We start from the raw sequence: 24,272 nt of genomic DNA on the forward strand, positions 1-24,272 counted from the left end.
ACACATATGTGTGTATGTACAGAATATGTATACAAAAATTACATATGTGTTATAAAATCTGTTCAAATGAAAATTTGTGAATGTATGAATGCGTGAGTTTCTTGTTGGGCAGCTGAACAGCTTCATACATACAATGGCTTGGGTTTCTTAATCATAATTTGGAATGAAGTAAACAAGGGAGTTAAAGATGAAACCTTGAGTTTGAGTGAGCTGCTCAAAATCTGAAATGGCCGTTACTTGGTTGCTCTGCTATTCTTGGCTGGACTTAAAATTTGTGACTTGTAAGTGTTTCGTGTGGAGATGGAAGGATGGAAGATGGAAGCTCGGATCAACCCAGTTATGTAAGTTGCAAAAAGGTGGGAGTAGGTGGGTAGTGATGTTAAGTGTTGAAAGAGAGGCTACTTTTAAGGCATGGTAGCATAGATAGGAAAAGCTAGTTGTGGAAAATGTCAAACTAATATGGCGCATTTGATTTGATAGAAAAGTTGGGATCTGCACAGCCTGACTTTTGGGGCTGGAATTGGGCTGTAGAGTGGGCGGCTATGAGGCATAGGGTGGGGTGACTACACGGCTATGCTGTTGCTCTTTCAAGAGTAGATGTGTGAATGAAGGAAAATAGAGTGTAGGCATATACTTTAATTGTGTGAATGAAATTAAGCTGCAGGGAGGGTGTCGTAGGTGATGGAGAGATGTTGGTATTTGGTGTACTTGTATCTTACAAATGTGTGTATATGTCTATGTATAAATGAGTACCAATGTAACTTTCTTTATTGTATAATGTAGGAATAATAGATGTAGTAAAATTGTAATGGAAATGTAATTAAATCCTTGGTGCATTTATAAAAGGAATTCCTTTCAAATCTTGCTAATTAAAAGCTCGTGAAAATGCTTAAATGCTTTAAATTTAATAACTAAATTTACAAATATTTTTTTTAAATCATTTTTGTTGGAATTAAAATAAATTCATTTTCTTTATTCGACGTGAATCGTCCTACTTCAAAGTTCAAATTTACTCTAGATCTAGCTAGGTAAAAGCGGGGCGTTACATCCCTCCCTCCTTATAAAAATTCCGTCCTCGGAATTGCATATCTGGGTAATCTAGTTTGGGATACTAGACTTCACTATCAGTGCGGCTACATAGCTTGATTGTTATCACATCTTTCTAATTGTGAGAACACAATGTCTATAGTCTCGAGAACTAGTGACAAACGAACTCATTCTAATCATATTATGCTTATCGTGATGGAAGAAAAATCTTATTGTGGCAACTACATAGTGAGAGTCTCTATATATTGTGATGACGCTCTACAAACATTAAAAATCTAAATTGACAATCACCGAGATCATAGTCATGTGGGCTGGCCAGACCCAGCACGGCGAGTCACTCAGTCAAATGGGAGCTTCGCCCCCAATCATGTCAACATCTTATCTCTTATAAGGCTCTAATTCAACTTCTAACTTAAGCACTTACTTCCAAGCACTTCAATCATAAATCATTGGTACCATATAAGTTCATTCTATGCCGTCCTAGCGGTGCTATCACGACTAACATTCTTAAGACATTCTTGGGTGGTTCTCAAACAGTTTGTAAAAGAACTCATCATTCTGATCATATAGGCAGTGAACCTAAAATGATAACATAAAACTTTCACATACATACATACATACATACATACATACATACATTTGCTTTCTTAAAAACTTTGAGTCATATGGACATTAAATGCCCCTTTTATGAACAATTTTGCTTATGCCGGAAAGATTCAAGGAATCTAACTCGACCATACATACATACATACATTAATTCGTTAAGGGCTCGGGTAGTCCCAAACACGAAATACATTCATTGAGTCGTTATGGGTTCGGGTAGTCCCAAACACGACATTGAGTTTAGTTATATGAGTCAGAGACCCAAAATAACAACATGAAGAATAATTTGCAGTTCACATAACATCATAAACATAAGGTGCACATTTTCTTGAAAATTTTCATAACTTTGAATATACATATATATTTTTGAAACTATTATCGTACCTTAGTTGCGGCAGTGTGACGGCGAGCTGAGGGCTATTGAAATTCTTAGAAATCTAGAGATACTATTCTAGACTCGACATTAAAAGCTTATGGTTATCAGAAACATGAAAGAAAACTCATGCTCTGATACCATTCTGTCACACCCCAATTCTTGAAGGAATAAATATAATCGAGGTGTGAATAATTCATAGAAATAAACAAGGGAAATACCTTGTTAAAACCCGAAATAGGATAGAAAGTCAGGCTATGCCCCTTTGGATCACAAGTTTTGTTTCATGCTTCTGACAACCGACGTTCATTAACATAAAACTATAAATTTTAAATTGAAGCTCAAATGAAGTCATCTTAAGTTGAGAAAACAAAAGATGTATAAGAGTAATTGCTACAGCGGAAGTCTAACATAGGAATTTATCTCTAGCCTCAGCTCCGTCCCGTCAGCACCGGCCAGCCAACCTGAAAACATTTGAAAGTATTTTTGGGCTAAGTACTAATGTACTTAGTGGGCATGCATTTTCATAAATATTTCATATTTTTGTAAAGACAGTTTATCAAATCATACTTGACATGACTTAGAAGGTTTTAAATTAAAATAACTTCTAAGCATGTTAAAATAATTTCTTTCATTTGTGCGCACATGTCACACTCCCTTTCCGTTACTCGCTGTGATCCCGGACCTTTTAGCCACCGACGGATCCATTACTCCTGTTTTACTTGGACTGAGGGCGTAACCCAGCCAAGCTCCCATTTGGGACCCAATGCTCCGGAACACATCCCGTCGAGCACCCTTATAACGCCTCATACATGATTAGTGCCCGATGGAGATCAACCCACCGAAACAACTAACAAGTGTACACAATTCTCAAATAACGTGTTAGGCCATAAGAGAACCTCGATCGATCCATGAATTGCGAGCCTTAAACAGAGCAGAGTGCACATAAACATTTTATTGGATAAACAATTTGCATTTTATTAAATAAACAATTTGCATTTCATTGAAACATTTTGAGCTTAATAACTCAATCATACTTTATACATTTGGAAAGTAAGCCCACCTGGATAGGCAAAGCCTGAAGATCATAAACATGAAAACCTGTCTTGGGAAAGCAGCGCTAATCCCCTTGCTCCACAAAGCCTACAAGAAATCTATTATCTTAATAGGTCTCTTGAATCTAATCTTAAGTCATAGTGAAGTGCTAAACATTCCTAATCTATCACGTCGGGTTTTCAAATTTAATAAATAAATAATTGAAACTAAATTCTTGAGTTAAGGACACCAACAATATCCTTATTCGATTTTCTTAAATAATTGGATTTATAAATAAACCAATTTAAATCATGAGTACTTTTATTTGCAAAAATGCATATGCAAATGCATGTCATGCTTAGCATATAATAAGTAATCACTTAAAATATGCACATAATAATAATATAATATTATTATGCAAATCATCTTTAAAATAATTAATCAACTACTGATAATCAAATTAATTAAAATGTGGACTGCCCAAAATAATTTAATGTCAGGCCCAACTTCTTAAAAATTCGTAGCCCACATAAATGAATAGACATGGACTAATTAAATAAATAAAACAGGCCCAACACTCATAAAAATCGGCCCAAGACTCTTTTTTTATTTAAAATATATTATATATATTATAAATTCATAATTCACCAAATAAATAGTAGCCAACCTTCCCCACAACAAAAAGATAAAAGAGACGACCAAGTTTAATCTATGAGCTCTACAACTAATCTAACTTGTAATAGAGAACCTTCAAAATCCTCTATAAACTGTAGTTCAGTTGCAATAATTACAAAAATTACCTCAAAGATTAATACACCATAACAACAAATCTAACTCAAAAACTACTCAACTATCAACTGTAGTCCAATCAACTATCAACTGTAGTTCAATGCTTTACACAGATAAACAAAATGCTTTAGCAAAAACATGGACGATTTTGCATTCCATAACCCCTGCAGAAAAATTATATCAATTAGAGAAGCTATATTTGATTTGGTAATACACATATAACCATATGATGTCTAACCATCCATATTTGCTTCAATGTTATCCCCTATATCAACATGCTCTAATTCCACACAATTTAAATATTCATTCCGATTTGCATTTTTATGTGTGTGCGCAAGTGCAAACTATCTTTTTCTCCAGAAAAAAGGCTATGGGATTGGGATTCCTCTTGGCATTTGGCATGGCTTGTCATAAATGTAAAATGCTATGCAATATGCAAACATATATAATTATGATAAAATGCAACTAAGCTCAAAGGGATACAAATCAGTAGAGATATCTAAACCCATATATACAATTACACAAAGATTGTTTACAAAATTCGAAATTTCAGAATATCGGTATAGTGAGAATCTTCAAAGAACCATGTTAGAGAAATCTCTCCATAGATTCCTGACCATTGAAAATCAGAATCACATCGGTTCATTTCAACATGAATCAGAGCAGAGATCACAAAACCTTATCAAAGCAAAAATACTAATAGAGATTACATTCAGTCAAATAAATCATTCTTGAATCATTACACATAGCTAAAGTTGAGTTCCACAATCAAAATCCAAGAGGTTCAGAAAACCAAAACATTGCATTATATCTCACTCGATCAATTCCACAAGAATCTAATGCACAATAAAGTGAGAATAAAATAAAAGTTAAAAGAAAATAAAGCCTCAATCCAAGTTTAGTAGTTTAGAATTTCAACTAATTATTACTCACAAGTTTAAGAACCATATACATTTGAATTCTAACTTTGAAAAATCATATGAAATCAACTACTTCAAAGAAAAATGCAAGATTTACCTTTTTAGAAAGCTATTAAAGACTATCTTTAGTAGAAAGTTACAAAAATATAATATATCAAGTGTATACGAAATTATATCACAAAAGGCAGAATCTGCCACTGAACTTCGTTGCTTCGTGCAGTACTTTTCAGAAAATAATTTGACATATCTAAGGGTCTCGGATTTAGCTGAAATTTTGCAAATATTTACTACTCGTAATGAAGTTATTACTGTAAAAAAATTCAACAGATTTGAACCACGGGAACACCCCCAAAAGTATCCCGCAACACTCTGTCCAGTCCAGCCAAGAATTGACAGCAAGGCATGTCTTGCTTCAACTAAACAAAATTCATGGCTTGGCTAAATAAAGAGATGTAGAGCTCAAATACATCACCTTACTACATATTAGCATCACCATACAAATAAACTCATGAATTATAGCATATCAAGAAATAATATATGCCTCAAATCACTACTCCACATAAATATGCATGGAAATATCATTTTAAATCATTCGCTATTGTCACCATTCATATTGCAATTGTCACAAAAGATTGAGAAATTTTCACGAATCACACAATTAGGTGCAAAGTATGAAAGAACACTCAATTAGCCAGCCCGCCAGTGAACTAAAAACACTATTAGTCAAAGGAACATTATTGTAGCCAGCCCGCAAGCATTTACCTTTTTATGCAGTGCTCGAAGACTTTGTTGGTGATGTGCTCGGAGATCTCAGCCACGGCAAAACAGGGAAGTAAAGCAATCGCTTACTTACAGCCAATATCATAATATTGTATATGCTTTATAATGATATCCTTGGCATGGCTGAGCCTGATTACAGAAGCTCAAGCACACAATTGCAAGTATGATCAGAACATACATAAAAATAAAAGAATAGCTGTATAAGATGAAGGACAAACCAACAACATGACTGCTCCACTGTGAAGGGCTTAGGACCAGATCTGACCCAGCAAATGGCAAAGCAGATGATCTAATATGTTGGTTTGCAGAATGATACAACCTACTTTGGTGATTCGATTTCCATAAACAAAAATCATAATATAGTCATCCTTTTGAAGCAAACCGTTGGATAAAATGACATCAATCCAGGAAGATATTTTTTGGCATCAAAATAGCATCATTTTTTAGTACCAACTATAAGCAAAGAAAAATAATATCAGATAGCCCAAAAGAATCATCCATGCAACACAACTACAAGTAGAAAAGGGGCTGACCCATTGACAACTTTCATCAGCAACAACAGATACCCCGTACTTGGTTTTTGCAACGTGACTAACATGACCAAAACCCTTCCAATCATCTCTGTGAACTGGCTGTTCAAAAAGAATAGGCATTACCTCCATTTCTGCCAGAAAAGAGAAGGAATCTTTCCAAGAATATACGCAGGTAGAAGAAACATATATTTACTACTAATGCAAGTTCACGCAGCCTTGGCATGAATGCACACATTCAGAATTACTTTGTTACCGTGTAATTTTTGGAGAACTTGAATGGTTTCCTCAGAGCTATAACCTTCATTAGCATCTAAAATGAACAAACAATCAGAATGGACTGTGCGTATAGCTTTAAGAACTTCAATATCAGATGTCAAGTTCTTCCCCACTTTGATCTTCAAAGTCTTGAAAACTTGAACACGATACTTTGAAGCCAACTCAGCATAAACCTGACAGTAATACAGAACTTCCTTGAGTTATGTTAATTATTCAGAACAGACTAATAAAATCAAACCTATCTACACTCCAAAATTTATGTGAGAAACAAAAAAACTGCATCGCCACTTCAAACACGAGTTATACTAATGCTTAGAGCAGCCACCAGATTGAACTTGTACAGAAAAAGATAGATTAATTAACACAATAACCCAATAGCCATCATCAACACAATCGTCATTCAGACATTTCGTCGAACAGCTAGAGAGCAAGGAGAAACAGCATAAAAGGGGCTGACCCATTAACACCCATCTTTCGAAAATCCAACAATTACATCCAACCAACAATTAAATCGAAAATCAGCCCCCATTAGTTACCCACTGCCATTGAAATAAATCCAACAATTAAATCTAACAATTAGAATCATACCTGACTGTATCATCCCCTGCTCCAAGCGCGCAACTGGCGGACTGCTCTGGTCGCGACGGCGCGGCGTGACGGCGAGCGGGGCGACGCGACGGCGGCCGAATGCGGTGCGACGGGGTCTGGTCGCGCCTCAGAGGAGAGAAGAAGAGGGGCGCAAGTGTGTGCACATTGTGGAGGCGCGCTAGATTAGGGTTTCAGGTTTGAAGGTGGTCCGGCGAAGCAGATCGTGGCGGTGGAGGGGCGGGGCGCAGTAGGGCAGATTGCGGCGGCGGGGAGGGGAGAATCGGATGCGAGAGATGGAAGAAGGGGAATTGATTTTAGGTTTTGGGAATTGGGGTAGAGAAATGTTAGATTTTGTGTTTTTTAAAATAAAATAAGTGATGTGGAATTATATTGCCACGTCAGCGATAGAAAATTGAGCTAGAGGCTCTAGAATTGCAGGGATTTTGAATGGTGAATTCTTAGATATGCCACGTAGGACCCCGGATTAAGGAGAGCGCAGGATTCCTTAACCGTATTATATATTTGATTCTTTGGACTCGGCCGTTTTGCTTTAGCGACGATGGCAATTGTTAGAAGCACGCCGGCGGTGCGGCTAAGCAGGTCAGCCGTCGCAGCGCTTAGGGCAACCGGCAGGGGTCTTCAAACCCTACCAGCATCGTCCCCTGCGCTGCGCTCTGCCTCCGCCTCCCCTGCTTTTTATCCCCGTGCTCCCGTTCCCACCCTCACTAATAACCAAAATACAATTTCTTCTGCTTCGATCTCATCATCATCATGCATCCGCTCTTACTCCTCTGCTGCCTCTAGCCAGGTATGTGAGTATGTTTTTTTTTTATTTTATTTTTGGTAAATTAACCCCAGAAAGCTTGAGGAATTATGAAATGGTGACGTGCTTGTGGATTTTTTTTCCATTTTTCATGTTAATGATAGCAATATTGTGTGACAGATTAGCAACTCCGAGTTTACTGAAATGGCGTGGGATGGAATTCTTGGAGCTGTGGATGCAGCAAAAGACAGCAAACATCAAGTGGTGGAAACCGAGCATCTCATGAAAGCCCTTTTGGAACAAAAGGATGGCCTTGCTCGAAGAATATTCACCAAGGCTGGTGTTGACAACACATCGCTGCTGCAGTCGACTGATGACTTCATATCTCAGCTGAAGGAACCATTTTTTGATATACGGTTCGTGTGCCCACGATCCATTTCGGATATCTAACAAGTACATACAAAAACCATAATCCTACAAGGTAGTAAAAGAAGTATACCTGCGAAACGAGAAGTGATCGACTCCAGAGTTGATCTTCCGAATTGTTCCCACGGCAAGATTCAACGTTGGATGGCAACTATCTTCGAATCCTTATCTCAATCTAGAGAATTGCAAATCACCTATCTCTCTCTAACTCTTTCTCACACACTCTTTCACAAACCGTTCTCTGCACACTTTCATGCTAAAAATATAGCAAAAGCATAGCAAAAGTGAAAAGATAATGATGTGCATGACTAAGCACCAACTTTCATTCCTTTACCATCACTTTCGGCTAGTGATAGTTTAAACAATAGCAAAAGTGAAAGTTGGACAATCATGGTCATTTAATTATTATTTAGAATAAATAATAATGCCCATCATTATAATTAAGAGAAAGATCCTTTAGAGAATTGGTACATTGTTCTCTTGAGATTTAAGCCTATATTTGGGCCAACCGGGGATCTACTAGCTCGAATAAAGTTTGGCCTCCCAGTGCTCGATTTTCTTATTCAGCCCAGAATATAAATCGAGACACTAGTATTAATTTATTCCACCAGAAAATTAATACTGAATTACCTCTTTATTCTTTAGGTGAGTCGGGGCTAGTATTAGACTTAATTAATCTCCGTGTTTAAGATATCGAATATCCATTAATTAATTAATTCCTCTGACGGTCAATTAATTAATTAATTAGTCGTTTAATTATAAACGACATCTCGAGTGCTACCACTTAAACTTATTATCGTATCGGAACTAATTCCACCTGCAGGGTTTAATACGATAAACTTATTAAGTTCCTCAAGAGGATATTATCATCTTGTTATCAGCAGGACACGGATCCTTATTGCAATATAATCGCATATCAAATAATAATTGTTATCACTCAAAGTATCGAGTATCTTGAACTTCAACAGAGTTCTCACCCATGATAAATCAAAGTAATAATCAATTAATTATTTACACCGATTAATTCAATTAAGGTTAAATTATTTAAGTCACCGAGATCTTGATTCTTAATTAGTCAGAATATAAGAATTCATCTCACTGTGATCCTATTCAATACACGAAGGTACTAGCATAAATAAATAGCCAAGACAAACTATTTATCCATTTATGCTACAATCTAAACCAGCAACTCGTCCATAGTTGCCTCGATTGTGAACTCAATTTATATCTCAACTTTTTCCAATTATATGATCTTCTGTGATCTACAACACACCATATAATCTATAGTATGAGATAAATTGGACTATAATAGGATTATGCAATAACAATAATTCAGATAGGAAAATAGTAGTGAATAAGGTATCAATATATACAAGCATAAAAGTGTTGCTTTAAGTATATAACCCTTCAATTCTCCCACTTATACTAAAGCAAACTTTTAGTATACAACGTGACTAATAAACTGATAATATCCTAGCTATCCACTCACTTGTAAATCTCTATTACAAATTCTCCCACTTATACTAAAGTTTAGTTTAGTATCGGGAGGTCACGAACTCCAAGGTCTTCAACATACTTGTTGAACACCGCACCAGGAAGACTCTTCGTGAAAGGATCAGCAAGATTATCAACTCCCGCAATATGTAGTAATGCAACATCACCATGCTTGACCACTGACCGAATGTAATGATACTTGCCATCAATGTGTTTCATGGATTGATGACATCTTGAATCCTTGGTATTCATAATAGCAGCCTCATTATCACAATAAATTGTAATACATTTAGGCAAGCTAGGAATCACATCAATCTCAGCTAGAAAGTTCCTGAGCCATACAGCCTCTTTAGCAGCTTCACAAGCAGCTACATACTCGGCTTCCATGGTGGATAGTGAATTGCATTTCTGCTTTACACTTCTCCACACAATGGCTCCACCTCCAAACATAAACACATAGCCAGTAGTAGACCGCCTCTTGTCCTTATCACCTTGATAATCGGCGTCTACATACCCTACTGGTGTCAGATCATGAGACTGGTAAACTAGCGCATACTCCTTAGTCCGTTTAAGATACTTGAGTATGTGCTTTACAGCAGTCCAATGAGCTTGACCTGGATTCGCTTGATATCTAGCCACAATGCCAACGGCAAAACAGATATCAGGCCTGGTACACTGCATCGCATACATGAGACTTCCTACAGCCGAAGCATAATGAACTGTCTTCATGCTCGCTATTTGCTCAGGTGTTGTGGGACACAAAGCTTTAGATAGCGGAACACCATGTCTGAAAGGTAGAAGACCTTTCTTAGCATTCTGCATGCTGAACTGTGCCAAAACAGTGTCAATGTAGGATGCTTGAGACAAACTCAACATTCTCTTAGATCGGTCACGACCAATCTTTATTCCGAGAATATATGCTGCCTCTCCCAGATCCTTCATTTCAAACTGTTGGGATAACCAATCCTTAATGCCAGACAATACATTCACATTATCACTAATGAGAAGTATGTCATCCACATAGAGTATAAGGAAAACCAAACTCCCATCGATACAGACCCTATAAACGCAGCTATCATTGACACACTGCTCAAAACCATAAGTTTTGACCACGTCATCAAAACATTTATTCCAAGATCGTGAAGCTTGCTTAAGTCCATAAATAGACTTCTTAAGCTTCCAAACTAGATGCTCTTCACCTTTCTTGATGAACCCTTCTGGTTGTAGCATATAGATATCTCTATCTTCTTCAAGATACCCATTCAAGAATGCGGTCTTGACATCCATTTGCCATACCTCAAGGTTCATATGGGCTTCCATGGACAAGAGAAATCGGATAGACTTAAGCATGGCTACTGGCGAAAAAGTTTCCTCAAAATCGATACCAGGTCGTTGAGTATAACCTTTCGCCACCAGTCTCGCTTTGAAGGCCGTAACCTTCCCATCCGGTCCTCTCTTGCGTTTGTATACCCATTTGCTACCAATGGCCTTTCGACCCTCAGGTAGCAAACATTTCTCGTATACATCCATGGCAGTTATGGATTCAAATTCTGAAACCATACATGCCTCCCACTCAAGAGCATCCGGATCTGCTAGTGCTTCGGAGTAAGTCCAGGGATCTTCTTCGATAAGCCCATCGTCAATTGAATCTTTAGATTTATTGACAAATGCATATCGACTGGGCAGTTTGCCCTTTGATTCCCTCTCACTTCGACGTGGCACTATTTCAGATTCGGTATCGACATTCTGTGCATTTTCTGATGAGACCTGCGGTACTACATCTTGCACAATTGGCTGAATTGGCTGACTTGTCGTGCCAATTTCTTTGACCTCTCCGAATATAATTTTACTCTTACTTTTATGGTTATTTATGTAGTCCTCTTCCAAGAATCTTGCGTTAGTGCTAATAACGACTTTTTGATCTTTAGGACAATAAAAATAACCCCCTTTCGTTCCTCTAGGATATCCTATAAACAACTTTACTTCAGTTCTAGAGCTCAACTTATCGGCATCCTTGTTCAGCACGTGTGCTGGACTGCCCCAAACCCGGATGTGGTTAAGAGAAGGCTTGCGCCCTGACCACAGCTCGGACGGGGTCTTAGCAACCGACTTAGAAGGCACTAAGTTTAGAATGTAACCAGCTGTTTCTAAGGCATATCCCCAAAACGAAATGGGTAAAGTAGCAAAACTCATCATCGATCTAACCATCTCAAGAAGAGTTCTATTTCTTCTCTCTGCCACACCATTATGTTGGGGTGTACCCGGTGTAGTCAACTGAGATGTAATCCCAGATTCTAACAAGTATGCTCTAAACTCGTTACTGAGGTATTCGCCACCGCGGTCAGATCGCAATGACTTGATACTTTTACCTTGTCGCTTTTCTACTTCCGCCTTGAATATTTGAAACTTGTCAAAGCATTCAGACTTGTAGCGCAACAAGTAAATGTACCCGTACCTTGAGTAATCGTCAATGAAAGTGACAAAATACTCGTACCCTCCACGAGCTTGAGTGGACATAGGTCCGCACAAGTCAGAATGAACCAGTTCCAACACTTCTTTGGCCCTATACCCCTTGGCCTTGAAAGGCCGAGTCGTCATCTTTCCTTCTAGACAGGATTCGCAGACTGGGATTGGTTCTACTTAAAGAGACTCCAAGATACCATCGGAAACCAGTCTTTGGATCCTCCTTAGATTGATGTTACCCAATCGTAGGTGCCAAAGAAGAGTTTGGTTCTCTAGAGAAGAAGCTTTTCTCTTCTTTTGGTTTGTAGTCAAAGTAAAAGCAGATGAAGAATAATCAAATGGACATGTAAAAGTATAAAGAGAATCAGCCGCACTTCTAAATAAAACTTGACCATCTTTAATGAATACTGCACTGTCTTCTAAAAGAACAGAATATCCATACTTTCGTAATTGAATGGTAGAAATCAAGTTTTTCCGAAAACCCGGAACATAGAGTACATCTCTTAAAAACAAAACATGTTTATCAATTAATAAATTCACATCTCCAATTGAAACAACGGGTAAGCTTGCTTCATTTCCCATGGAGAGTGACAGCTCGCCTCCACTAAGCTCCCTTGTCCGCAGGAACCCCTGCAAGGTGTAACAAACATGGTCAGTTGCACCCGAGTCAACAACCCATTGATGGGAAGATCTCAAAACTGAGTATGTTTCCGTTACAAGAGCAGTAGAAATACCTTGAGCTTTCTTCATCATGGGACAGTCGGATTTCCAATGTCCAGTTTTCTGACACTTGAAGCACTTGCCTTTCCCTTTTGGCTTTTTAATGCCTCCGGTAGGGCCTGGCTTCTTCTTGCTCCCACCTTTTTCTTGGCCTTTCTTGCCATGGGGCCCTTTCTTCTTCCTACCTTTCGGTGGAAAACTGGGTCCTATGGCAGTGGCCAAAGCCTGTGGACTCTGTCCCATGACCCCCTCGGCCGCTACCAACTCATTAAGCAGTTCATTTAGAGTGAACTTTTTCTTGCCCATTACGGCATTGAGTCGGAAGTTTTCGTAGGATTTGGGCAGAGTGTGGAGAACCATGTCTACCTTAATGGCATCCTCGATTCCTCCACCGAGCACGTCCAGCTCATTGAAATGATTAATCATTCCAAGCACGTGCTCGCGCACAGACGAACCTTCCGTCATCTTTGAAGACATGAGTTTCCTCATGAGTTCAAAACGGACTGATCGGTCTGATTCCCCAAAGAGCTCCTCGAGGTTCCTTATAATTGCAGCCGCAGTCTCCAACGACTGATGTTGCAGCTGCAACGCAGAAGACATAGTGGTCATAATATAAGCTTTCGTCATATTATTCGCCCTATGCCACCGCTTATGGGCCTCCCTTTGCTCTTCGGAAGACCGAGTAGTAAGGTTCGCGGGAGCGGGAGTAGTAAGCACAAACTTATACTCCTCCGCGTCTAGGACAAATCCCAAATTGCGCTTCCATTCCGAAAAATTCGGACCAGTAAGCGGCTTAGCAGATAAAACATTCAAAAGCGGGGTAATAGTCATATCTGAAATATTAAACAAACAAAATAAATGCAAATAAGAAAACACGTTATTGCATAAAGATTCGTAGCAATAATATTGTAACCTTTTGATAAAACAATATTATTGAAACCTCCGTTAGCCCAATCGAATTACACGCAAGCCACGTTCGTGTGGACGTTTACGCGCTCTTCGTTTGACCAGACACCCAGTCTTTGGTCTCATTCCATTTTCAACTTATCCTTATGAAAAAATGGGACCAATAAACGGACCTTGTCTAGACCACGCAATTTCAAGAAGGGACTCCGTTGGGGAGTTGTACTTGAAATAAACGCCTAAGCTATGACCACAATTTAGTCAACTTTATGACTATCTTTTATTTTAACCCCTTCTAGAATAATCCATGAAAGACTAACCCGTGCAAGCCACGTTCGTGTGGACGTTTACACGAGAAGCTCCCACTATTCTCAAGGTTAAAATAATTAATTTTAATCATTTCTAGAATAATTCGCAGAAATTAATACATGCAAGTCACGTTAGTGTGAACGTTTACATGCAAAAAACTCCCACTTATTCACAAGATTAAAATATTTTTTAATTTAGAAGTTTAACCGACAAAAGCTGCAAATTAATAACGAGTGCAAGCCACGTTCGTGTTGACGTTTACACCAATTATCAATTTACTTTGTCTTAAACCAACTGTGGAGGTCTATATCAATTTTATTTAAAAAATTGAATTATCCGCTTAGTCTTTTACTTCAAAAGGTTTACAGGTTAAATCACGTTGACACGGAAAACCTAAGCATGCATTTCTATAACACATGTAATAAAACATGCTCGCTTGAAATTCTAAAACATGCTTAGAGAAAACGTGATAACACCTAGCATGATATACTATGCGCATTTAAAACCACATAAAAAAAATATCATGCTATTAAAACACCTTAACGGTGATTAAATTCCACGACATAAAAGAAACCTAAAAAAAAATTGTCGTCTTATCGTGGAAACCTGGAACCTGTTCTTCCCTGCCTATTTTATTACAAATGAATAAAATAAGGGAAATTAAATTCTAATCTATTACATAATAGATTTCTTCGTCTTTTGGCAAGTCTCGTCGTCCGCGAAACTGTAGTAGCCCGCTATTTTATTTTATGATTAAGATTAGTAAATGCGATATTTAAATTATTGCATCCTCAGTTATTTTTAATCCAGTGATTAATTTCCTGTTAAGTTAGCCTAGATATTTGAATTTAATGCAATTGCATGTTATGATCGCAATCGAATTATTGAGCCAGTCAATAATTTATAATTTTAGATTTATAACTGACTTAGTAAAGTCAAGTTATTTTTTTTTTACTTGCAATAGAAATATCATTTCTATGTATTTACCTTTATCACTCGAGTCGTGGATTTATTTCAGCTTGTGAAGTGAATTAAATCTACAGATTTAATTTAGATTTATTCTACAAGTCACGATGTTAATGGATGAGAAGTCAACAATCAAAATATGAGAATTTTTAGAGTATTTTGTATTTTTAGCAAGACCCGAGATTAATAACATATATAGATTTACCAACAGAGAATGATTTATTTTATTCATCACATCACAACTTTACAACTTATTATTCACTACATCCCTATTTCCTACCTACTACATCAAGAAAACAAACCAAACTTCCTACCTACTACATCAAGAAAAGAAAAGGAAAGGCATGCGTGTGGGAACAAAATCAGCCATTTTAGTAGACTACTCAAGTATAGCCATTAATGCACTCCTTCAAATAAACATATCAGCAGCAACTCTCTTCCATTTTACTTCCCATTTCCCCTCCATGCTACACTAATGACCCACGAGGAGGAATTCCATTCATTGCTCTACTGCCAAACTTCAGAGTTTATCGTCCCACCGATTCAATCACACAGCAGCCACCCAAACACAAGCATTCGCAGGTAAATACTAAGCTTTCTTATTTTTGAATCCAGTTCGCATATCATCCAACAAGCATGATTAATTAGAAAGGGCAGACTGTGTATAGATGTATATTTGCATAATGGACTTAGCAAAGTCACACACTTATGTAATCTAGAATGAGCTTGAGTTAGTACAGAAAGAACAGCATAATCGGTAGTCACCTAGAACAACCAACAACCTATAAGCTCCCACACAAGTCAATTGCATTGAGAATTTGCATAATCAGTAGCAAAACCACAGCATTTCATAACAAGAGTATAGAATAACCAAGATTTCACGATGTAACACCCCGTACTTTTCCTATGATGTGAGATAGTGTCTTAACACTATTGAGAGAACTGAGATGTCGAGACGCGAGACTTTTTTTTTATGATTAGATAAGACAGATTGTCTTTTAAATAGAGATACGAGTGACTAAACCGAGGATAGAGTTAGAATGATGAGATTCGAGAAATGAGCTGAGATAGAGATGCTGATTGAATTGAGTTGAGATTTTAATTTTATTTCCGATTACCGGGAATAGATTTACCAGATACTGAGTTATCAGAGTTTGACTGACCTATTAAAGAGAATAGGTATAATGAGTCTGACCTAGAGTCGAGGAAGAAAGAGTGAGAACCTTGATGAAAAGAGTCGGTCCGAGAGATGTCTAGTTTGTTTGCTTTGCCGACTGCTTTGATGTGACATTATGTGAAATTACGTGACTAATCGATTATGTGATTTTCGTGATGTGTGTCACTGTGACCGAGTTATTATGATTTTTATTCGAGACCTTAGCATTCGAAATTTTGTTTGAGTTTCCAAAGCAAGTATGGGTTATTTTTATCGAGAAATCGAATGACGCCGGTTTATGAAAATTTTTCCGGGCATAATATTTTTAAATTATTTTTCATACGAAGAGGAATATTATAGTTGAGTGAGTGCACTAATAATAGTGCTATGATCATTATTTTGGACACATGAATAATTATACTATGGTATTTTATTAATGAGTGACTTTACCATAGTTTTGTGATTTTTATTTAATCACCCTTCACACTTTATTTAATTCCCCATACCATATGTTATATGTCTCAATTTTGCTAAGTATGGAATTGAGAGAGTAGAGATTGAGAGTATAGAGGATGAGAGAGTAGAGATGAGAGTGTAGAGATTAGAGAGAGATTAGAGAGAGAGAGAGAAAAGATTAGAGAGAGAAGAGAAAAGATTAGAGAGAGAGGAGCATTAATTAGCAAATATTGCATAAGATATGCAAGATCAAACTCAATCTTGCAAAAGCCAAACCTCTCTCTCCCTCACTAAATTTTCGGCCACCCCTCTCTCCCTCACTACAATTTTCGCCCAACACACATACATACACTCATCTTCTTCACCTCACACTTCCACCATTTTCCACCATTAGAGCAAACCTTCGAAGCTTCCAACAAAACTACCAAACACCTCACATCACTCTAAAACTTTCCATAAACACTATCTATCCTAAATTGATCAAGAGAATCCTTGAAGAAGAAGCTCCAAAGTAGAGTGAGAAAGTGTAGATTTTGGTAAGAACTTGGGTAAGTAACCATGTCTTCCCTAAAATCTTGTTTGAAAGATGTTGTGTGAGTGTATTTTTGAAAGAGGAGCAAGAAAATCACCCCTCCCTTTTCTTTTCCAAATTTTCGAAAAAAAGGGGTCTTCACCCCTTTCAAAATTTTTCTTTTTCTTTTCTTGTTTGGGGGTGAAAAATGAGAGTTATGTGATGTATATTGATGTTGGATATATGTTGTGAAATATGTGTCATGAGATGTGAAACTTTGATGGAAGTTAGTTTACCCCAAAAATGGTAACTTTTGAGTTAATGAGTTAAATGATGAATTGATGATATAAATGAGTCTATGAGGTGTAGATGATGATGATTGATGGATTAATTTAAGTATATGATGTCAATTGGAGTTTTTGATGTAAGTTAGTTTGCTAAAATTAGGGATATGTGTATATATGCCCCTATTGGTGAATTGATGGTTTTGATGTGAGATTAATTGGTTAAAAATGAAAGATCTATGAGTTGATTAAAGATTTGTATGTGTTTGTAAAAATTTCAAAGAGTTAGTTAGTAAAAATTAGGACTTTTTAGTCTATGTGTTATTTAAGTGTTTTTGCTTGGGATATATGTTTTTAAGCATGATTGTAGTGTCTTTGTATTTTTGATTAAGTCTATTGTAGGCTAAATAAAATTTTGGCTAAGTTTAGTTTGTATGAGTTTTGAGTTTTTATATGATGTGAGTTTGATGCTTTATAAAATGAGGTTTATTTGCTCTATGATCATCATGAGAATTTTATCCATGTTTTGCTAAGAGTTTTATGTTGATACATGGATTTTCATAAAAACGTAATAAATATAGTTTTTATGATAAAAAGAGAGTAAATATGAGAATAATGAGTTATATGATGTAAATGATCATGTTTGAGTATTTGAGAAATTTCGAGCATGAAATTGAAAAGGAATTTGTTAGATATGTTCGTTGAAGTGTTTTCTATGAGATTTGAGTGGATGATGAAAGAAAGGAGTCGAGATTGAGTATTACGAGTATCTTGATGTATTTGAATGTTTTTAAGTGCTTTAAGTGCTTAAAATGAGTTTTGATGTGTTTGCTTTGTATAAATGTTGAGTTGAGCATGTTTGCTTGTGTGTATGTTTCGGAGTCGTTTTTCACGACCCACTGACCTACTGTTTTAGAGGGGTTCTTGATACCCAAACGCCCTGAAACTTTTATGGTAGATATATTTGAGAGTCTTGAGCATACCGGTAAAATTTCAAGTCATTTGGACTTCGTTTGCTAGTTTTATAAAATGTAATACTAAAACTGCTACATTCTGCCGAATTGTTCGGTGAGTAGCCAATAGAGTCGTCGTTTCCAGTAGCTTTCCTTAGCATTCTGGAACCCAAATTTTTATGGTTGAGACCTGAGTGTCCTAGCTAAGTACCCACAAAATTTCAGACCGTTTTGACAACGTTTACTATTTTTCCAAAATCAAACTTTTCGGTTGCTAAAAACTGTCGAATATGGTAGACTGTAGTAAAACAGTCATATCTCCTAAAATACTTGGAGTTTTTGATCCTACTTTTTTTTAAATGAAACTAGACTCGAAGAGGTTTCTTTTGGTATGAGTTACGACCCCAGGAGAGTTCTGTACAGAGTCTGGTGAGGTTTTAAAGTTGAGTCAGTGCAGAGTAAAGCTTGTTTTCGACTTGTCTATGTGTGTTTTTAATATGCTTAAGTGCTTATACTTGTTTATGTGCTTATTTGCTATGAGTTTGAGTCGAGTTGAGAGTTAAGTCGAAAATTGGACGTGTGAATCCTTAGAAGCCAAGTATACCTAGGGATTGAGTTTTAACGGGTAAATAGACGTTGAGTGAGAAGTTAGAGTAAAGAAGAGATTGGATTTAGAATTTGAGGTTTCTGACTAAGGTTTGTTTTATCACATGAACCTTCGATGACGATGACGATGTGATGATGACATATGAAGGCCCGAGCGAGACGAAGAAGTAAGTTGCCTGATTTCTTTCCAGAATAAGCGAAGGACTTCAGGTGGGCAATATTTTGAGTATACAAATATTATCCGAGCTTTCTAAAATGATTTAATGATATAATGATGTTATGAGATTAACAAATGTTTTGAGATAAATGATATTTGAGAACTGTTTGACTTGCCAATTTTTGATGTTGAACCTGTATGTTACCCTCTACTGATGAGACGAATTCGGTCCTGCCACAAGCGGGATTTTGTGCACAGAGGTGACTGCGAGCCGTCTTCGGGTCGGCCGGTCACGGTACTTGAGAGGGAGGCCTACTTCTCAGTACCTTTGATAATGATGAGTTGTAGATGTGGTACATGCATGATGAGTACTTTGATAGCGCTATCGTTTATTTATGATGTTGATTATGAAAACTGCATGCACAGATTCATTTACGCTAACTTTATTTCTGTGTATTGCTGAGATGTGGCAAGCTTCAAACCTATAGCTCTATGAGCACCTTTCTTGTTTTTCGGCATTTGCCCACTGAGTATTATGTACTCACGCCCTGCATGTATTTCTAAATGTGCAGGCTAAGCTGGGAGTGAGATTGGACTGGTGCTGATGGGGGAGAGTTTCAAATGATGTAAATTAAATTACTATTTTGCCTCTATGATAATAGAGTCTTGATGTTTGAATTACTTAGTTTCTTTTGAGATCAAGCAATACACTCACGGTTATGTGTCTTCATACATATAATCGGTTCGCCTTTTGCTGCGATACTCTGCAAATTATGCTTCCTTATGAAAAATGAACTATACGCGTTTTGTTTTTGTTCGTGAAATTCCTAATAATTAAAAAGTTATGACAATGTTGACGATTTTACCCTTGGGCTAGTTTTATGAAGTCTTTCCTTAGCATGCTTTTACGTGAGCTTCCGCATGACGTTCACCTAGTTCTTCTTATCTTTTATTCTTTAAAAATAGTCGTATCGATACTCGTACCCCACTATTACTAGTGTCGGGTTTTTGGGCTGCGACAGGGTGGTATCAGAGCAGGTCATCTGCTCTGAGTCTATTGCTTGACTAAGTTGAACCCTTGATTGCTTCTACTCTTTTAAAATTGAGTACTAGTCTAATTTGAATTCTTAGACTAATTTGAGAAAGTTAGTTTGAAACGAAACCCCAGCACCCCATCTCCTCCGGCTTAAACGAGGTAAGAAGTTGATGTTGTTTCTTGTCGCTTTCTTGATTGAAAGTTGAGTTTGTTTCACTAATGAGTTATGAATTGTTTTGATGACGGAATTGTTTGAGAGGATGGAATCTGATATGAGGCAGTTGATGTGGAATATGAGGAGAAATGTTGAGGCTAGTATAGCTGATGCCCCACCATATCAAACGAGGACGAGTATGTTGTTGATTGAGATGTACCAAGTAAGTTTCGTATCCATTTTCTAATGAACGTGATATTTTACAGGATGCAGAGTCGAGAGGAGGCATCGATACAGAGACGATACAGCGAGGCGATGCGCCGATGGTTCAGGACTACTGGACTGCGAGAGGGCGATACTCTTGGGGAGTTTCTAGCGTACTACCACCGACGCTGGTTGGAGGCTAGTGCCCATGGGATAGACGAGGCTGAGGCTATTACTCACCTGATTCCACAGTTGCCACTTGGATGGCAAGACTGGGCGGCTCCGCTGGTGCCGCAATATATCAGGAGGACTGAGTTTGGGCGGTTAGTGAGCGCCGATTTCCGTGGTTTCATCGCGACGTTGAGCCACCGCTATTTTGCTTTTGACGAGCCACCTCCACCGCCGTATGGACAGTTAGAGGGACCAGCCCAGGGAAGGGAGCTACTTGTTGTGCCCCCACTTCCCGATGAGCCGTTTCCGATTGCACCTCCACCTCCAGTTGATCCGATGCCAGTTCTATCTGAGCCTGTTGTTTTCGAGTCGACTACCTTTGAGACGTATTCTCCAGTGGTAGAGCATGACCCGTTTGCGTTTCTATCACTTATTCCTTTTTCCAGTGCCGAGTTACCGCCTTAGGATTGGACACCGGCGACGGCATCTTCGCCATTGCCACCTGTTGAGTTGGCACAGCCGATTGTTTCCACCGAGCCTGAGATGCAGTATGTCCCCTTCGATCCATATCCGAGGGTTGCCCCGTTGCCTGAGCCGGGAACCTTGGCTTTTCAGACGTACATGCATTCGATTTTATATCCACCGTCCCGAGACGCCCAGGAGGGAAGTTCTCGACCCGCACACTTTGACAGTGATGAGGAGGACCCGGATGAGGAGACTCCAGAGATGACGGTCGGATACGGACGGACTCAGCCGTTGCAGCGTCACACTACAGCCGACGGAGTTGAGACATGGGTACCTATTCCCGAGGTGCCGGTTTTTGGACCGATGATGGACACGGACGTTGAGGATGAGCCGAGTGATGACAGCGTCTATCGACTGATTGACGAGTACGGGAGTCAGGAGGCAGAGCAGGACGAGGAGACGGAGCCGAGTGAGGACATGGATTATGACGAGGCGACGAGCAGGATTGCAGGAGATGACGACTGGTGATCGTGTATTTAGTAGACGCGCATATATGTATAGATGCATAGTTGATATATATATATAGGTAGAGAGGCATAGTATAGTGTGTATATGTAGATAGCATATATCTATAGGTGCTTAGTACCTATGATGCTTGTATAGCTAGAGCATCATTTTAGTATTAGGACCGTTGTATATATGATCCTACTTTTGTAAAAGCCCTCAAGGAAGAGGCAATTTTCCCTATATATATATACTGAGATGTTGATGATTAGTGAGTTTTACCTTCCTTATCAGAGTTTGAGAATGATGATGATGCTGATGCATAGTGATAAACGAGAAATAGAGGTTGACGAGAATAATGATCGATGATAGACGAAAAATTGAGTAGACGAGAATTTTGAGAGTTTTAAGTTTTTCAAACGAGATATAGAAGCGAAGTGAGAAAAACAGAAATCGTTTGTTTGTTTTTTTTATGATGAACGGCTAGTTTCAAAGCCGATAGTTATATGTTTCTTTTTCCTTTATAGTATGCCTCCGAGAAGAAGGGAGAACAGAAGGAACATAGATCGAGAAGAAGAGGAGGAAGAGGAGCAGAGAGATCCCACGCCACCACCTCCCCCACAACAAGAAAGGAGGGTAGAGGAACTTTTTCTGCGACAAAATCCACCAACATTCAATGGATCAGGAGATCCCGCTGAAACCGAGGAGTGGATTCGAAGTATGGAGAGAATTTTTAGATTCCTTCGATGTAATGACGCTGAGCGACTCACGTGTATGTCATATCAACTTAAGGGATCCGCAGATTTCTGGTGGGAAGCGAAGCAGAAGACGATGAACGAGGAGCAGATAGCAGCTCTTACCTGGGAGCAGTTCAAAGAAGCTCTTTGTGAGAAATACATACCCCGAAGCTATCGAAAGAAGAAAGAGATGGAGTTTGTAAATTTGAAGCAAGGGAGTAAGACGGTAGCTGAGTATGACCGACAATTTTGCGTTTTGGCCCGATATGCTCCATATCGAGTGGATACAGATGAAAAGATGTCAGAACTGTTTTGCTCCGGATTAAAGCAAGAGATACGAGTTGTTTTAGCGAGTCAGAGTGCGCTAACCTACGCTGAGGCTTTAAACCGAGCGCTAGACATGGAACTGGCAATGCAGCCAGAGAGACCGAGTCAAGGCTCGATTCCACAATCAAACCCGAATGTTCAATCGGGAAATCATCCTTTTGCTGGACAAGGCCAAAAGGGCAAGAGAAAATGGGATGACCGAAGTCAAGGTCCCAAGAAGCCGTGGCAGAGTCAGAATGCGCCACCGCAATTCCAGAATAGAGATAAACGACCTTATGTTGGCCCAGCTGCCCCAGCAGCAGTTTTTCAAGGACCGCGAGGATTACCGCCTTGCCCGAAGTACAATAAACTCCATTTGGGAGAGTGTAAAATGGGACAGAATGCCTGTTACACCTGCGGAAAAGTTGGACACTACTCGAACCAATGTCCGAATCGACAGCAAAGTGGGAGCGGAGGACGACCGAGCCAATTCCGGCCACAACTCAAAGCAATGGATGGAATCTTACCGCTACCTCCGCCACAACGACAACAACAAGCCTATCGACCGCGTCAGTCAAAAAGGCAACCACCAGCCCCGCAGACAAATCAACAGCATCACCAGAGGGTGTTTGCACTGGATCAGAAGGCACCAGAGAAGAATCAAAGAAATTTGACAGGTATAGGCGAGTTGAAAGGAGTGCCTATCGTAGTTTTGTTTGATACTGGAGCTTCGCATTCTTTTATCTCACATACTTGTGTCGATACCTTAGAATTGAAAGTAGAGCCTGCCCCACAATCTCTAAGAGTAACCACACCTATAGGCAGAACTACTACGGTTTCGCACGTGTGCCCTAACTTAGAATTTAAGTTAGAATCGATTAAGCTTGAGGCTAGAAACCTGAGATTGATGCCTATGTGGCACTTGGATATAATTTTGGGAATGGATTGGTTAGAGGAGAATCATGCGAAGATACAATGCAAGGAGAGACGGATATCTTTTCAGCCACCTGGCCAAGAACCTACTTCCTTCATTGGCATTGAGGGAAAATGGAAGAAGACGCCGATCATCTCGGCATTGCAAGCAAGAAAGCTCTTGCGAAGAAAGGATACAACCGCGTACGTTGTATATCTGAACCAGAGAGACGAGTCCAAGGCAAACGTTGATGACGTGCCGATCGTGCGAGAGTTCAAAGACGTTTTTCCTGAGACTTTACCAGGATTACCCCCAGATCGACAACTCGAGTTTACGATTGATTTAGAGCCTGGTGCAGCACCGACGTCGAAAGCACCCTACAGAATGGCCCCTGCTGAGTTGCAAGAGTTGAAGCTGCAACTTCAAGAACTTTTAGATATGGGCTTCATTCGACCTAGTGTTTCCCCGTGGGGAGCACCAGTTCTTTTTGTCAAAAAGAAGGATGGAAGTTTGAGGTTGTGTATCGATTATCGAGAGCTGAACAAAGTGACGTTGAAGAATAAGTATCCGTTACCTCGAATCGATGATCTGTTCGATCAACTACAAGGAGCGAGCACTTTTTCAAAGATTGACTTGAGAACGGGATACCATCAGCTGAAAATACGATCGGA

At 38.8% G+C, this 24,272-nt stretch overlaps 1 protein-coding gene and 2 long non-coding RNA genes across 3 annotated transcripts; 2 read left to right on the forward strand and 1 right to left on the reverse strand.

Annotated features, from left to right (window-relative positions):
- Positions 1-3,721: 3,721 nt before the first annotated feature.
- Positions 3,722-7,466, reverse strand: LOC131016015 (uncharacterized). Its single transcript, XR_009098818.1, has 4 exons — positions 6,945-7,466; positions 6,334-6,529; positions 5,530-6,211; positions 3,722-4,011 (listed from the first exon to the last, which is right to left on the reverse strand). It is a non-coding gene; the product is annotated as an uncharacterized LOC131016015 (long non-coding RNA).
- A 15-nt stretch (positions 7,467-7,481) lies between these two features.
- On the forward strand, positions 7,482-8,724 carry LOC131016061 (chaperone protein ClpB3, mitochondrial-like). Its single transcript, XM_057944619.1, has 2 exons — positions 7,482-7,752; positions 7,888-8,724. The coding sequence occupies exons 1-2, from the start codon at positions 7,504-7,506 to the stop codon at positions 8,155-8,157; spliced, it is 519 nt and encodes a 172-aa protein (XP_057800602.1). The 5' UTR covers positions 7,482-7,503; the 3' UTR covers positions 8,158-8,724.
- Positions 8,725-16,866: 8,142 nt separating this feature from the next.
- LOC131016066 (uncharacterized) lies at positions 16,867-19,976 on the forward strand. Its single transcript, XR_009098840.1, has 3 exons — positions 16,867-17,148; positions 19,103-19,164; positions 19,684-19,976. It is a non-coding gene; the product is annotated as an uncharacterized LOC131016066 (long non-coding RNA).
- Positions 19,977-24,272: the final 4,296 nt, after the last annotated feature.

This window comes from Salvia miltiorrhiza, chromosome 1, assembly GCF_028751815.1.
Source record: "Salvia miltiorrhiza cultivar Shanhuang (shh) chromosome 1, IMPLAD_Smil_shh, whole genome shotgun sequence".
NCBI lineage: Eukaryota > Viridiplantae > Streptophyta > Magnoliopsida > Lamiales > Lamiaceae > Salvia > Salvia miltiorrhiza.